At 48.3% G+C, this 14,986-nt stretch overlaps 1 protein-coding gene across 3 annotated transcripts in view; it reads left to right on the forward strand.

The window, feature by feature from the left end:
* The first annotated feature begins 9,098 nt into the window (after positions 1–9,098).
* Positions 9,099–14,986, forward strand: part of TGFBR1 (transforming growth factor beta receptor 1) — a 73,213-nt gene continuing 67,325 nt past the window's right edge. For 2 of the 3 annotated variants that reach the window (XM_051843628.3, XM_051843640.3), the window contains exon 1: positions 9,099–9,282. In XM_051843628.3, the coding sequence (XP_051699588.1) occupies positions 9,195–9,282 (88 nt within the window). In that variant the 5' untranslated portion in view covers positions 9,099–9,194. The remainder of the gene's footprint in view (positions 9,283–14,986) is intronic. The other variant, XM_051843634.3, reaches the window with a different exon arrangement.

Consider the following 14,986-nt stretch of genomic DNA (forward strand, 5'->3'; position numbering starts at 1 on the left):
GCAATCCTCTCCCATGCCCGGAACAGCTACAGCTGTGCTCTGTTCTGATAGAGAACTTGATAGTGATTTTCAAGTTTGTGTGTTAGGGAAGAGATGCTGGGGGGGACTGCCTAAACACACAGGTGAAATGTATCTTCCTAAATGCATTCATGAGCTGGCAAGAAAGAAAGAGATTCTCAAAACAGTCACTGAATGGCCAGGATAATTGGCACACAGAAACTGGCTGTTGCTCTGAGGGCATTCCTGGAACCAGATGAACTCCAGCTTCTATTAACGCCTGGGCTCACAGGGCCTGGGGGGTAGGAGACAGAGATCAGGGGCCGGGCCAGGCCACTGGGCATGAAACTGAGGCCCCAGAGGTCTACTTCTACAGTAACACACTGAGCTGGAAATGGCCACTCGCCCCATCAACTGCCAGGAGGTTGAGACAACCCAGGTGCTCAGCAAAAACAGGGCAATAGTGCCTGCTGTCTGTCCCATGGCGTTTGAAGGCCAAATTCATATCACAGTGTGGTCCAAACAATAAACACATTCCAAAACTCAAGCCAATACTGTGATTTCGGGTACCCAAAGTCTGGTAGTAGTCTGGGAGGCATAAATAAATGCAACTTCTCCATATAAGAAGCTATTTTTATCTTACACTTCTAGGAATTTCCTCAAATAACATCTTAAGGGAAATAAGCAGCTTCCAGTAAAAAAAGAAAAAAGTAATTATACTTCGGCAGAGGCACTGTGAGTGAGAAACAACAGACACAAGAAATAGACCCACAAGAATTCAAATACTGGAACAAGCAGACACAATCACAATTGTAAATAGTTATGATTGTTTTTTTTTAAGAGCACACTGAAAAACAGATGTTGAAAGCAAGCAACTGTAAAGGAATATCAAGCAATTTTGGAAAAAAAAACAAAAAGCACTTTTACAAATGAAAAATAAAATAATTTAAATTAAAACCTTACGGAAACCATGAACAGTTAGAAAATAAAATTTAGGGGCTGATGTGGTGGTGCAGTGGGTTAAGCTGCTGCCTGTGGTGCATCCCATATAGGCACTGGTTCAAGTCCTGGCTATTCCACTTTTGATCCATGTCCTTACTAATGCCCCTGGAAAACCAGCACAATAAGGCCCAGGTACTTGAGCCCCTGCACCCACATGGGAAACCCAGATGGAGTTCCAGGTTCCTTGCCTTACCCTGGCCTAGGCCCAGCTGTTCCAGCCAATTGCATATGAACCAGTGGATGGAAGATCCTCTCTCATGTATCTATATCTATATCTATATCTATATCTATATCTATATCTACATTTATCTATCTATCTATCTATCTATATCCCTCTCCCTCTCCCTCTCCTTCTCTGTTGCTTTTCCTTTCAATTAAATAAATAAATCTTCCAAAAAAAAAAAAAAAAAAAAGAGAGAGAGAGAGAAAGGAAAATTTAGGGGCTGGTATTCTGAAACAACATACTTAGCCACTGCTTTTGATAATAGCATCCCATATTGGAGTGCTGCTTTGAGTTCCAGCTGTTCCACTCCCACCTAACTTCTTGCCAAAGTGTCTAGGAAAGCAGCAGATGATGGTCCAAGTGTCTGGGCCCCTGACACCCATGTGGAAGACTTGGATGGAGCTCCAGGCTCCTGGCTTTGGCCTGGCCCAACCTTGGCCATTGTGACCATTTGAAGGTGAGCCAGCAGATGAAAGATCTTTTACTCTTTACTCTGTCACTCTGCCTTTCAAATATATAGATAAATCTTTTTAAAATGTTAAGTCATTTACAATGAACATTATGAAAGATGCTTACTAATAAAAACTACAAAACATTAATGAGAAAACCAAACAGATAGAGAAATATACCATGCTCATGGATGAGAAGATTCAGAGTTGTAAAGATGTTAATTCTCCTCAAATTGATTTATAGATTCAATGCAATTACAATAAAAATACTAATTTACCTGGAAACTGTAATTATCTTTGCATAGGAAAAAACAATGTTAAAAATGTTAAAATGTTAAAAAGATCGAACTTGGAGGATTTACTTGGTTTTAAGACTTACCACAAAGGGCCGGCGCCTCGGTTCAGTAGGCTAATCCTCCGCCTTGCGGCACCAGCACACCGGGTTCTAGTCCCGGTCGGGGCGCCGGATTCTGTCCCGGTTGCCCCTCTTCCAGGCCAGCTCTCTGCTGTGGCCTGGGAAGGCAGTGGAGGATGGCCCAAGTGCTTGGGCCCTGTACCCCATGGGAGACCAGGAGAAGCACCTGGCTCCTGCCTTCGGATCAGCGCGGTGCGCCGGCTGTGGCAGCCATTAGAGGGTGAACCAATGGCAAAAGGAAGACCTTCCTCTCTGTCTCTCTCTCTCACTGTCCACTCTGCCTGTCAAAAAAAAAAAAAAAAAAAAAAAAAAGTACCACTCTGGGGCAGGATGTCCACAATGGGGAACGCTGTAGGCTGGGTGACGGCAGGAGACATATGGGAATTCGATGCAATTTCAAGTCAATTTTGCTTTGAATCTAAAATTGTTATGAAAGATGGTCTATTAAAAAAAATCAGCCCAAGAGAAAAGGCAGATTACCTACAGAGAAGAAGCCATTCGGCTATTATTTGATTTCACACAAACAACGAAGGGAGGCAGAGACAGTGAAATGAAATTTTCAGTTGTTCAGAAAAAATGATTCTGTCCAGAACCCCGTGGACAGTGCGAACATTGTTCAAAAGTAAAGGCTAAATAAACATATTTTCAGTCAAACTGATAACCAAGACTGCTTTCCATTAGGAGGCTCCCTGGCTGGAGGTGGAAAGGCTGTGGTCTACTTCAGGCGGAATGAAAGAGTATTGCGATGAAGTCTGGGAGGCAGAAAGAAATGCAGAGCAGAACAAAGTGTCAAGAAGTAGTAAGACAGACACATGCTCTCCTGTCTCCATGCCTTGTGCAACTTGAGGATTTTTTTAATATTTATTTATTTATTTTATTATTATTTTTTTTGACAGGCAGAATGGATAGTAAGAGAGAGAGACAGAGAGAAAGGTCTTCCTTTTGCCGTTGGTTCACCCTCCAATGGCCGCCATGGCTGGCGCGCTGCAGCCGGCGCACCGCGCTGATCCGAAGGCAGGAGCCAGGTGCTTCTCCTGGTCTCCTATGGGGTGCAGGGCCCAAGCACTTGGGCCATCCTCCACTGCCTTCCCAGGCCACAGCAGAGAGCTGGCCTGGAAGAGGGGCAACCGGGACAGAATCCGGTGCCCCGACCGGGACTAGAACCCGGTGTGCTGGTGCCGCAAGGCGGAGGATTAGCCTACTGAGCCGCGGCGCTGGCCTTATTTATTTATTTGAAAGGCAGAGTGATAGAGAGAGAGGGATGAGAGAGAGAATCTTTCATCTGCTGATTCACTCCCCAAATGCCTACAATGGCCAGAGCCAAAGTCCAGGAACCAGGACTGGTCTCCCACGTGGGTGGCAGGGGCCCAGGCAGTTGTGCCAAGCTCCGCTGACTTCCTGGGCACTTTGGCGGGGAGCTGGATTGGAGGTGGGCAGCCAGGACTCAAACTGATGATCTGATATTGGATGCTGGCGTTCCAGGTGGCAGTGTAACCAGTACACTACCATGCTGTCCTCTGCAATGTGATTTTACAGCTCCTTTTGTTTTTCCACAGAGTAGAAAATAGCCAACTCCAACTCTGTTTGTCCTACTATCTTCTCATAACACAGGTTGCTTCTGACACCAGATGGGTGGCACAGTGGATGTCCTCCCAACGCAGGCCCAGAGATGTCAGATCCCACAGGTTGAAGGCTCAGTCTCCGAGATTTCCTGCCCCCCACCCTACTTCAGATGCCTGTTTGAAACCCAGGTGGTCTCTCCTGTGCTTTGGACGGGTCAGCTAGAAATCAAAACCTCTCCTCAGGTTCAATTAACTTGATCCAGTGGCTCACAGAACTCGAGGCAACACATTTTGGAAACATATTGCAAAGGACCCAGAAGAAGGATGCATAGGGCGAGATTTGGGTGAAGGGGTGAGGAGCTTCCATGTCCCCTCTGGGGGCAGCACCCTCTGGGAGCCTCCATGTGGCCTCTGAACTCTGTCCTTTTGGGTTTTCATGGAGACCAAGGGTACCATCTAACGCTGATGGGCTGGGTAGGGACATCCAGCAGGCCCTGTTTTGATTCTTCTTCACCTCTCTGGGTGACATTCCTTCCTCCCAGCTATGAGACAAGACCCCTTCTGAAATGGGGGTGTGGCGATCTACTATCAGAGAAAGATGGCTTTCCTAAGACAGGAAGGCGGGGTAAGGTTAGTCTGTATGATCAGCTTTGGGGAAGAGACATCCTCATTAATATGGCTTGCTTTGGGGAGAAAAAAGGAGGCAGGAACACTTGATGAAAAACTAAAAGATCTACACCATAATATATTCATCCTTTGAGTTTGGCATGGCCTAATTAATGCCCAAATCTGGGGGATAGCAGAAGTAAACTCAGTGGGTCTGCATATCTTCTCTGTTTATCCTGGATCTCAGGTTAACAAGCCCAGGAAGGAGCTGATCTGGACCCTGATAGATCTGTCTGGTCTCCAGCTGACCTGGCACCTGACAGCAGGTGCATATGCGAGCTCCGCTGAGAGCAGCTTCAGCTGCTCTTGACCAGGACAACAGCTGAGCCTACCCACAGTCTCATGGAAAGTAACACATGGTTCTTACTCCAAGTCACTACGTTTTGAGGTGATTTGCTCTTCAGTCAGCAGCACCAAGACTTAGCTGTAGCTAATCAAGGTGAAAACCAATAGTATCTTCAAGGTGAGATAGTAAGACAGTAATAAGACAGACAACAGACAGGTTGGGCACATGGCTAGAACTGAAGTGTTCTAAAGTTAACACAAAAAGCAGCAGCTTGGGGCTGGTGCTGTGATGCCATAGCTTAAGGCTCCGCCTGCACTGCCGGCATCCCATATGGGCACCGGTTCTGATCCCGGCTGCTCCTCTTCTGAGCCAGCTCTCTGCTGTGGCCTGGGAAAGCAGTAGAAGATGGCCTAAGTGCTTGGGCCCTGCATCTGTGTGGGAGACCCAGAAGAAGCTCCTGGCTCCTGGCTTCAGATTGGCCCAGCTCTGGTTGTTGTGGCTGTTTGGGGAGTGAACCAGCAGATGGAAGACCTTTCTCTCTATCTCTCCCACTCACTGTCTGTAACTCTACCTCTCAAATGAATAAATAAAATCTTTTAAAATGAACAAGTAAAAAAACCAAAATAACAAAAAGAAGTGGCTTGTTGTTCTCATATAATTTCAAAGAATTTGGAGCTGGTGTAGTTGCCACAGAATTTATCAAGGACCTAGTCTCTCTCCATTTTTCTTTCAACTCTCTCTAGTTCTAGCTGTTCCTTCTGCTCACAGGATGGCTGCTGTACCTCCAGGCATTGCAGCTGGGCTCCAAATAGAGAAAAAGTGGAAATCTGATGAACAGGTCTCATTTTTCATGAGGAAACAATATCTTTTCCACAAGCTCCAACTTATGTGCGAAATAGACTTTTGCTTACATTTCACTGGCCAGACTCTGTTACATGGTCAAACCTGGGTTCAAGGAGCCTCAGAAATTGAGGTTTTTTCTTTTTTTGGGGGAGGGGGGCTAGGCAAACTGCTTTCCCAGAAGAAATCAGGATTCTGTTAAAAAGCAAAGATAGGAATGGAGAGAGGTTAGGCGACTAGCAATCTCTGCTTCCTGTTTTGGAGAGGACATCTTACTTAAGGGAACAATTCAAAAGGAAAAGCAAATGAGGTCCTGGCGTGAAGGCTAAGAGGTAGCATGTGGGGCTGGTACTGTGGCGCAACAACATAAACTGCCAAGGTTAAGCTGCCCCCTGCAACGCCAGCATCCCATATGAGCACCGCTTTGAATCCTGGAGCTCCACTTCCAATCCAGCTCCCTGCCGACATGCCCAGGAAAGCAGTGGAAAATAGCTCAATGGGATGGAGTTCCTGGCTCCTGGGTTGGCCTGGTCCAGCCCCCTGCCACTGCAGCCATTTGGGGAGTGAACCAGCATATGTAACATCTGTCTCCCTTTCTCTAACTCTGACTTTCAAACAAAATAATTCTCCTTCCTTCCTTCCTTCTTCCCCTCCTTCCCTCCCTCCCTCCCTTCCCTTCCTTTCCTTCCCTTCCTTCCTTCCTTCCTTCCTTCCTTCCTTCCTTCCTTCCTTCCTTCCTTCCTTCCTTCCTTCCAGAAGGGAGGTAGCATTGTGCAAAGGACAGGCATTGGGGTGAGTGGCTAGTCCTGGCTCTATAGCTGATTTTCTGGGGGACTCATCCTGAGATTTTCCCCCTTTGAATCAAGATCTTGGAATAAACCAGGTGCAAACCTTTAGCAAGCCTGCAGGGACTGTGAAGGGACCTAATATTTATGACAAACCCTTTAGGTGCGATACCTCATTTAGACCTCACAACAGATGTGAGTGCTTGTCATTGTTCCACTTAACACCAGGGGATGTGACACCTCCAGGAGATCAAGCAGCGTTCATAGACCCACATGAATGGAGTGGGAAAGCCAGAATTCCTATCTGGGTCTGCAGGCCCCCAAAGCCAAGGGCTTCTTTCCTCTCAAACAGCAGTAGGCTCATTCATTTTTATTTACTGCTTTTTAAGTCCACCGGTGTTTTCCTAGGTGGGCCTGGAGCCGCCTCCTGCAGAATCGCAAGAGCAGATTCCTGGGTCTCCTCCAAAGGAGCCAGGCTGAGATCCTGGAGTCTGCAGGATTAAAATCTCTCCAGGTAATCTGGAGACCTGCGGAAGTCTGCGAACCACGACTGCCGGTTTATAATTTATTGTTCTATTATGATAATGAACTTTATTCACAGATCTGTGGCTCATGGGAATTTTCCCCCAATGTCAGGAAGATCGAGTTTAAAAATAGCCCGTTTCTCCTTCCGGTTCCTCAGTTTCCTACTGAACACTCTCAGGTCCATGGAAAATGTGTCATGGAAAATGGGATGCTGACTAACCTGGGCTCTGTGAGACAAGAGCATAGCACATCGAGCTGATTAGGATCCTACAGAGCTGGAGGGGGGTGGGCAAAGGAAATGGCATTAGCTAAATATTTACTGCATTCCAGGCGCATTACATCATTTAAGGGGCCCCACACATGTGACCCAATCCCTCTTTTTATAAATGGGGTGGGTACTTTCATTGTTTACGTTTTAGAGATGAGAAACCTAATGGCCAAAGAAAATGATGAATAATTCACTCATTCAGTGAAAAACCTTGCAAGACACCGAGAATGGAGCAGTAACAAGGCAGTTTAGAGACCTCAGGTGTCACAAGGTCCAGCAAGCCTCCATTAAGAAGCTGGAACCCAGAGAGCAGGTTGTGGCCGGAGCTTGCCAGCATCAGCCCCTCTGGACCTGCTCGGCCTCCGGCAGACATGGCATCCTGCTGGTGGACTTGGAGTTCCAGACAGCAGGCTGTCTGTGGGGGCAGCTCAGAAAGCTTAACATTTTGGGGCGGGTGCAGCAGGTGCAGTGGTTGAGCTGATGCGTGGGACGCTTATATCCCACAGGGGAATGCCTGTGTTCAAGTCCCTGCTTCCTATCCAGCCTCCTACTAATGTGTGCCCTGCAAGGCAGCAGGTGATGTTGGGAAGTACTCGGGTGCCAGCCACCCACATGGGAGACTCGCACTGAATTCCCAGCTCCTGGCTTCTGTCTGGCTCCGCCCCAGCTGTTGAACCAGCATTTGAGAGATCTCTCTCTGTATGTGTCACTGTCTCTGTGCCTTTCAAATATAGACAAACACAAGCCAGCAAACAGAATTCACTGACTTGCTAGAGTGTCCTTGCAGGGACAGGAACCCAGCGGGTCTCAGATCCCAGCTCCCACATCCCCATCCTTCCCCTTCACAGCTCACCAACTTCCTCAGGCGGGTACCATTCTCACCTACTAGCTCTCAAGGAATTTGCAAATCCCAACTAGACGGCTGGTTCTGATTCTGATTACCAAGCTTTATTTAATTCCAAATTCCAATCGCTCAGAAAATTCACATTTTCTCCTTAAAAGGTCCTTCGGAGAATCATTCTCCGTGCTACGTAACACAGCCTCCTTGGCTGTGTTTGTGTCTGAAGAAGGCACTAGTCTGACAGGAAGAATTACAAATCTGGAGTTAGTTTTGGCATCCCAGAGGGAAGGTGGGTGGAGCGTCTCACAGTAAATTAGGAATTCAGAATGAAAACGTAGTGGAGTTTATTTGGGTTTTCAGTGACACCTCAGAATTATTACACAGGCGAATCAGAGACAGCTCAAGGTAACGATGATTGCTCCCCTCCGCCCGGGAGGAGCGGTGGGCTGAGAGCGGAGATTCCCTTCCTTGGAGGGTGGGATGCAGACTCTCCCTTTCCAACCTGAATCAGGAAGTCGAAAAGAGGGTAGGAGAGTGGCTTGGGTCCCTGTTCTGGGCGTGACCTGGAGGGAGGCTATTTGAGGTGTGTGTCTGGATTCGGGCTCTGGGATCTAAGATTGAGATCTGAGAACTTTCTGGGCCTGGAATTTGAGGAGGGGGCTAGGTATGGGGTGTACGCCAAGAGCAGGATGAGTCGCATGTGATGGGCACTGAGAAAGGTGATGTTGAAACTTGAGGCGTGGGTCTGGGGAGGGGACGCTGAAGTGGATGCAAGCGCTCGGCGACAGTGCGGATGTGGGCGGCTTGTGTTACCGACTGCAGGTGCAGGGCTGTGGATGGGGGGCCAGGGTGGGGCTGGGTCAGGACCAGCTCTTTGGTGTCTAAGAGGAGGCCAGAAGAAAAGAGCGGCGAGCGGCCGCAGCCTTTTTTCGAAAGCTAGCCAGAAGCAGACACACCCATCGCCCACTGGGGCTCGGGAGAGCCAGCCCCCACCCGGCCTCGGGAACCCGGAGCTCGCTCCGGCTGGGGGGGTCTGGCGGCACCGCCCCCGGGGAGTGTGTGGGGCGTGGCCGGAGGCCGGCGCCCGCTGCCCCGGATTGGTCGCCTGGCGGGCCCGCAGGCGGGGCTCCCGGCCTGGTCCCGCTGGGCCGCTCGCAGCCGGCGGGGAGGCGGGGCCGGCGGGGGCCCGGCAGCCAATGGGCGCGCGTCCCCGGAGCAGTTACAAAGGGCCGGAGCGAGGCCGCCGCGGCGGCGGGGGAGGTGGGGCGAGGCGAGGCTTGCTGAGGCGAGGCGGCGGCCGGGCCGGGCCGGGCCACAGGCGGCGGCAGCGGGACTATGGAGGCGGCGGCCGCTGCTCCGCGTCCCCGGCGGCTGCTCCTCTTCGTGTTGGCGGCGGCAGCGACGCTGCTCCCGGGGGCAACGGGTGAGCCCCGGCGCGGCGGGCGGGCAGGCGGGCGGCCGCGGGGGCGCGCGGGCCGGGCCCGGCCTCTGGCTCGCTCCTGCTCTTTCTCAAACATGGCGCGGGGCCGGGGGCGCAGGTGGCGGCGCCGGGGCCCGGGCTGGGCTTTCAGGGACTGGTGGCCGCCAGGCGAAGCTGAGGCGGGCAGCGGAGGAGCGGCGGGGGTGTGTGTCCGAGTGCGCGTGGACGTGGCCGACAACCCAAGGCCGCCCGGGTTCCGGGGGCCCCCGGAGGAGAGGCGGCGTCAGGCGGAGCCGTCCGAGGTCGGGGGCTGCCCTCTGGGGCGTGAGTGGGCGAGGGGCGGAGGGTGAGGCTGGACCGGACCGGCCGAGCCAGGCTGCCCCGGCGCGTCCTCCAGGTCACTGCGTGGCCTTATTCCGGGCACCCCTGCCCCCAGGCAGGACTGGGCCTGGGGCTTCTTCCGAGTCCCGGGGCGGAGTTGGGGTCCGGGGAGGCTTCCCGGGCGGGCTGTGAGCCCTGAGCCTCGAGGGCGTTCCGGAGCGATGCGAGGGGCCGCCGCGTGGTGGAGACCCCCGGGGCGGCAGGGCTGCGCGGGCTTTGGCGCCGGCCGCGACCCCGAGCCGACCTGCGGGGAGCGGCTGCCTCTCGGGCCGGGGTGGCTTGGCAAGGGGAGCTGCGAAGCTTTGTGTTGAGGAGGCGGCGGCGGCACGAGATGCGCGGATTGTTTCCCTCTCCGTGCGTCTGGGAGTGTTGAAGCGAGTCCAGCCGCCAGAAGGCTACGGATTGTTTTCGTAGTAGAAACTTGCACGTTTGCTCACTCCGCGGGGTTGGGAGTGTTTGAATGGAAACGCTTTTATTTCTTTGAAGGAGCGTCGCTCCTGATGTTCCTTTTCTTGAGTGGCAGTTAGCAGCTTGAATCAGACGTCTGTGTAGCCGCTTTTCAAGTGAGACTGTTTGCCCAGCTTTTTTGGTCGCTAAACCAGGTTGGAGTAGGTGGTGGGTGCCTACCCTGGCGAAGGGTGGAGTGCCTAACTCTGTTAGAGACTGAACTAAAATATAGAAGCTAAATAGAGAACTTGGGTGAAAATGCAGCGAAATGGAACAAGTGTTAAACAAAAGCAAATTCAAGACCGGTGCCCAGCTATCCTAATAGCTACTGTCTATTAAGAGCCCACTGTGATGCAAATGCAAAAAGCACGCCAAAGCGTATTGTCCAGTCTCTGCCACTAACCCTTAAGGGCTGCTGGCCTTTGCCCCGTTGGTAGTTGGGAAAGCTGAGCTGCAGAGAGGTGAGGACCAGTTACTAAGTGCTGAGGTTAGGATTTGCTGTCAGCTCTCTCAGTTTCCAAAACCCATACACCAACTATCTGGCACAGCCCATTTTTTCTTTTTCCATCATCTAACAAGCAGTTGGTATTCATCCCTTAAGATGTTGGCCTCACAATTTGAGTGTTAGGTTGACTTCTTTCTACATCCTGACACATTCCTGAGTCCCTTGCCATGGGCCTGTATTAGAGGAAACAGAGGGTTTTGACCTGGCCTCAGGAGGGAGGCAAGATAACTGTGGACAGGTGGGATACACTGATACAGTTCTGCATCAAGCAGGCAACCTTTCCACACCATTATTAACTTGAGTGACGTAGTTCAGTCACTGTTTTCCACCTAGGGTAGCACATACTCGACTTAATTGGAGGGACAGAACGCTGCTGGGTGGTGCCCTGGAGTTGACTGTCTGTGTGGGCACACGTACAATACAGAGCTGGCCTGGATGCTGGTTACTCACAGCCCAGACCACCCCACTTTCCCGGCGCCCTGCTTAGGTGTGTTCGGGTTCCGTCCGTGCCTTCATGCTTTCTGAGGCAACCCAAGAGTTCTTTTTTTTTTTTTTTTTTGGCTTCCCTTTTTAAGACTGGTGGTTTTTCCTTATTGTCTGGGGATCTGTTTTGCATTTCTGTGCCCAGCTTCTGCTCTCTCCAACATGGATTTCTCTAGAGCTGATTCCTTGTCCCTAGTGCAGCTTAGTTCCACCGTGCCTGCATTATACCCCCGCGAGAATGCTGTTTTGCTTCCTTTCTGCAATTTCATGACTTTTTTTCTTTGCAAACAGTCCGACTCTTTGTGCTGATGCCTCGAGTACCCCCTCCTTCCTTGGTGGATAGCCGTCAGCCTAGTCCTGCCGGTGATCTCCAAATCTGGTTGCTTTCTAGTGTTCCTCTGTCATGGCTTTCCTGTGAGCTGCTGCTCAACCAGTCTTCCCCTGCCACTTCACCAGGGCTTACCGGAGCCCCATGTGTGTGCACTAAGAATGATGCTCGAGGCCTCTGAGTTGGGCCATCTCTGAGTAGCCACCCCACTTCTCACTACTGCAGACCTTCGGTTCCCATGACTTCCTTTTTCCCACTGACACTCCTGATGGTTCAACCTTTTCAATACATAATTAATTTTGCCCCTTTTTGACGGGTGTGGAGACACAAATTTCTGGTCCTGACTTAATGTACTAGTTTAATTTTCCTTGAACTCTGTCCCTGGACTGTGTAGCACTTACAGTTACTTAACTGTACTTACGTGTAGTGCTCAGGGACAGTACAGGCACCCTGAGGACAGGGCTTCTGCTTTCTATTTCTTTTATGATCTCAACACCTAGCGCTATGTTTTATATTCTGTTCTGCACAAATACTTGTTGATTAAGTGAGTTCCACTTGACTACACATTCCATTAGTTTTTATTCTGTTGTGTGTAAGTACAGTTGTGCATTATTAGCTTAGATTCCTATGTGTAATCAGGAAAAGTTGTAACTTATGGTAAAGGAAGCGCAGTTGGTTATCTGATTGGATTTTTAATCTCAACTTCACCACAAGTTATGCAGAAAACAGGAGTGATACCTACTTTGTCTAATTGATGAGAATGTGAAGATGAAATGAGAAAGTTGTATTTGAGTCGAGGTTGCTATTTGGTGTTGTTAGTAATACGAAGATAGCTATTCAGATGGCAAGTCCCACTAAGCCATGTGTGTTTTGATTATGATTAACAGAGTATACACATATGCTGTTTTGACATTTTTTGAAGGAATTTAAGAATGGGCCAGCAGTTCTACCTGCCCACCTTTGAATAGTCATGTAGTAATGCAAAAATGTCTTACTTATATACTGGTAAATTTCCAAAAGACTTATTGGTTGGTACCCTTGGAGTGCCAGTTGTTAAGTATTTTTAATGTCACCCCTGTAGAAAGACATCAATATTCAACGAGAGAAACGATTAGCTTACCTTGAAGTGATTGGCGGAGGCTTCCTGGATACTTTAGACTTAAACTCTCTTAAAGTTTCCTTACTCATCACACTTAGATTAGAGGAGTTTAATTATTCTTCCATGAGTGAGGAAGAATAACATGGGATGCCCACCAGGGCCAGGCCTTCTGATGGTGACAGTTGGAGTGTGTTGTCATTTTAATTTACAAGTGGAAAAGCACAGCTAAGATTAGGTGAATTTCCCAGGATCTCGAAGGGAAGAACCGGAAAAGGAACAAGGATGTTCTGATTCCCAGTCTTGTGCCTTGTGTGTGCTTTAAATGTGAAGGACTTGGAAGGGGGAAGAGAAACAGGGTTAATGGAGTGACCTACCTAAGTGAAGTTGGTCTTAAATTTTATGGAATTTGTGGGGAAAAGTTCTGAAGGTAGAAGGGATGGGAAATAATTGTAAGTTAAATGTCATCAAAAGGAAAGATCAATTTTTTTTTTTATTTCTGATAAAAGTAGAGTACTGGTTGAGTCAAATAGGCTTATAGTAGTTTGGAAGATTGTCTTCAGTAAGTAGGCTGTAATTGAGTTGGAGTGTAAGGCCTTGATGAAGTTTAGAATTTTAGATGAACTATTTTTTGTTTTTGAAATTAAATGGGGAAGCAAGCATGATCAAAAAAATCCAAGAGAAGATAAATCTTATTCCTCTGGGGGAACCTGTGTTGAAAGGTTATAGACCTGGTTTGAAACAGTTATCTCGACTCAGACCCATTCTTGCAGTACCACTGTATTGTGTTCAGAGATGTTCCTATGCAATAAGGTACATTTTGAAAGCGCTGTTGTCCTGTGGATGGCCCCTTTGATATGAGAACATGTCTCTTCAAACCGCAGAGCTCCCTGCAAACGCCCACAAACCGTGTGCCTTTTGCTGCTCTTTCTTGGCCATGGCTTACATAATGCAGCGTTCTCTGAACAGATGGACTGTGGTTTGAGATCATGTGATGGGGGCACATCTTTGCTTCCTGTTTCTGGAATTGAGGGCACATGCCACATGTTTCTCAGGACTTTTTATGCTTTGTTTCATATAACTAGCTTGAGGAAACTTCTCAAATTTATGATCTCTTTTGACCCAACCTAACTCCAATACTTAGAATGATGTTTAATGCTTCTTTCAGCTGAATTTTCTCAGTCACAAATCCAAGTAGTCGTCATAAATGCTAAATTTGACTGCTACTCTGAACTAGATCTAGTTTCAGCTTTTGCTTTCAGCACAAATAATACTAGTAGGTTTCTTATGAACTTATGATTGATTGACTTGCAGGTTTTTCCTCTTAGACCTCACTGTCTTGAATTGAACACTGGTGGAGTAAGTAATTGGCTTTACGGCTCCAATTTTATAAATCAGATCTGACTTTTTATTCAGCTTCCCCCTTCTTTTGGCACTTTGAAGGCAATACACGCAATATAGAATGACCTCTAATCTTTAAAAACAAATGTGACTTCTAGGTGTTGATATTGGTTCTAATCCAGGATTCTTTTCAACTCTTTTTCTTCAATTTTTCTTTCTTTATTTGAAAAATGGAGTCACAGAGGGACAGATCTCCCATCTGTTGGTTCACTCTCCAAATGCTCACAACTCTTAAACATTATCCACAGATGTTAGTATTTTGTCTTTTGTTCTTTAATCAAATACATTTATATTATCTATACAAAGAAACTACTCCAAGTAGGTGTATATTAACAGTTCTGCTTAGACGCAAATGTGTGTGCATTGCCATTAATTCCATCTGTCTGGGTAAGCCGAGTTAACAGGATTTTACTCAGATGGGAATCTAGTTTTTGTGTGCTTGTGTTTTTGTTTTAAGATTTATTTATTTTGAAAAGAGCTGGAGAAAGATCCTCCATCCATTGGTTCGTTCACTCCCCAGATGGCTGCAACACCCAGTGCTGGGCCAGGCTAAAGCCAGGAGCCAAGAGCTTAATCTGTGTCTCATATGGGTGGCAGGGATCCAAGTAATCCAAGTACTTGAACCATCTTCTGCTGCTTTCCCAGGCCACTATCAAGGAGCTGGATTGGAAGTGGAGCAGCTAGAATGCAAACCGGCGCCCATATGGGATGCTGGCATCACACGTGGCTACTTTACCTGCTACACTATAGCGCTGGCCTCAGAGATCTAGTTTTGACTGTCAGAGTTTTTAAGTAGAAGAGCTTCTCTCCGTTTTACAGACCAGGAAACTGAGATCATGCTGTTGTTGATGGTAGTGCTTAGATTTAATTTGAGCACTCAGAGTGTGTGTTCTTTCCTGTATATCATGCTGTTTTCATATGCAGTAAATGCACTTTAGCAGGAAGATTTTTTATTTTAAACGAGAATTTGTTTCAACTTGTCTTGATTACAGTTTAGCTCTTTTCTTTGCAATTGCAGATTATTAAGACAGATGTGCCTAATGATTGTTGATCACTTGCTATTTGT

This window comes from Oryctolagus cuniculus, chromosome 1 (assembly GCF_051225735.1).
Source record: "Oryctolagus cuniculus isolate XC-2025 breed Fujian yellow rabbit chromosome 1, ASM5122573v1, whole genome shotgun sequence".
Classification (NCBI taxonomy): Eukaryota; Metazoa; Chordata; class Mammalia; order Lagomorpha; family Leporidae; genus Oryctolagus; species Oryctolagus cuniculus.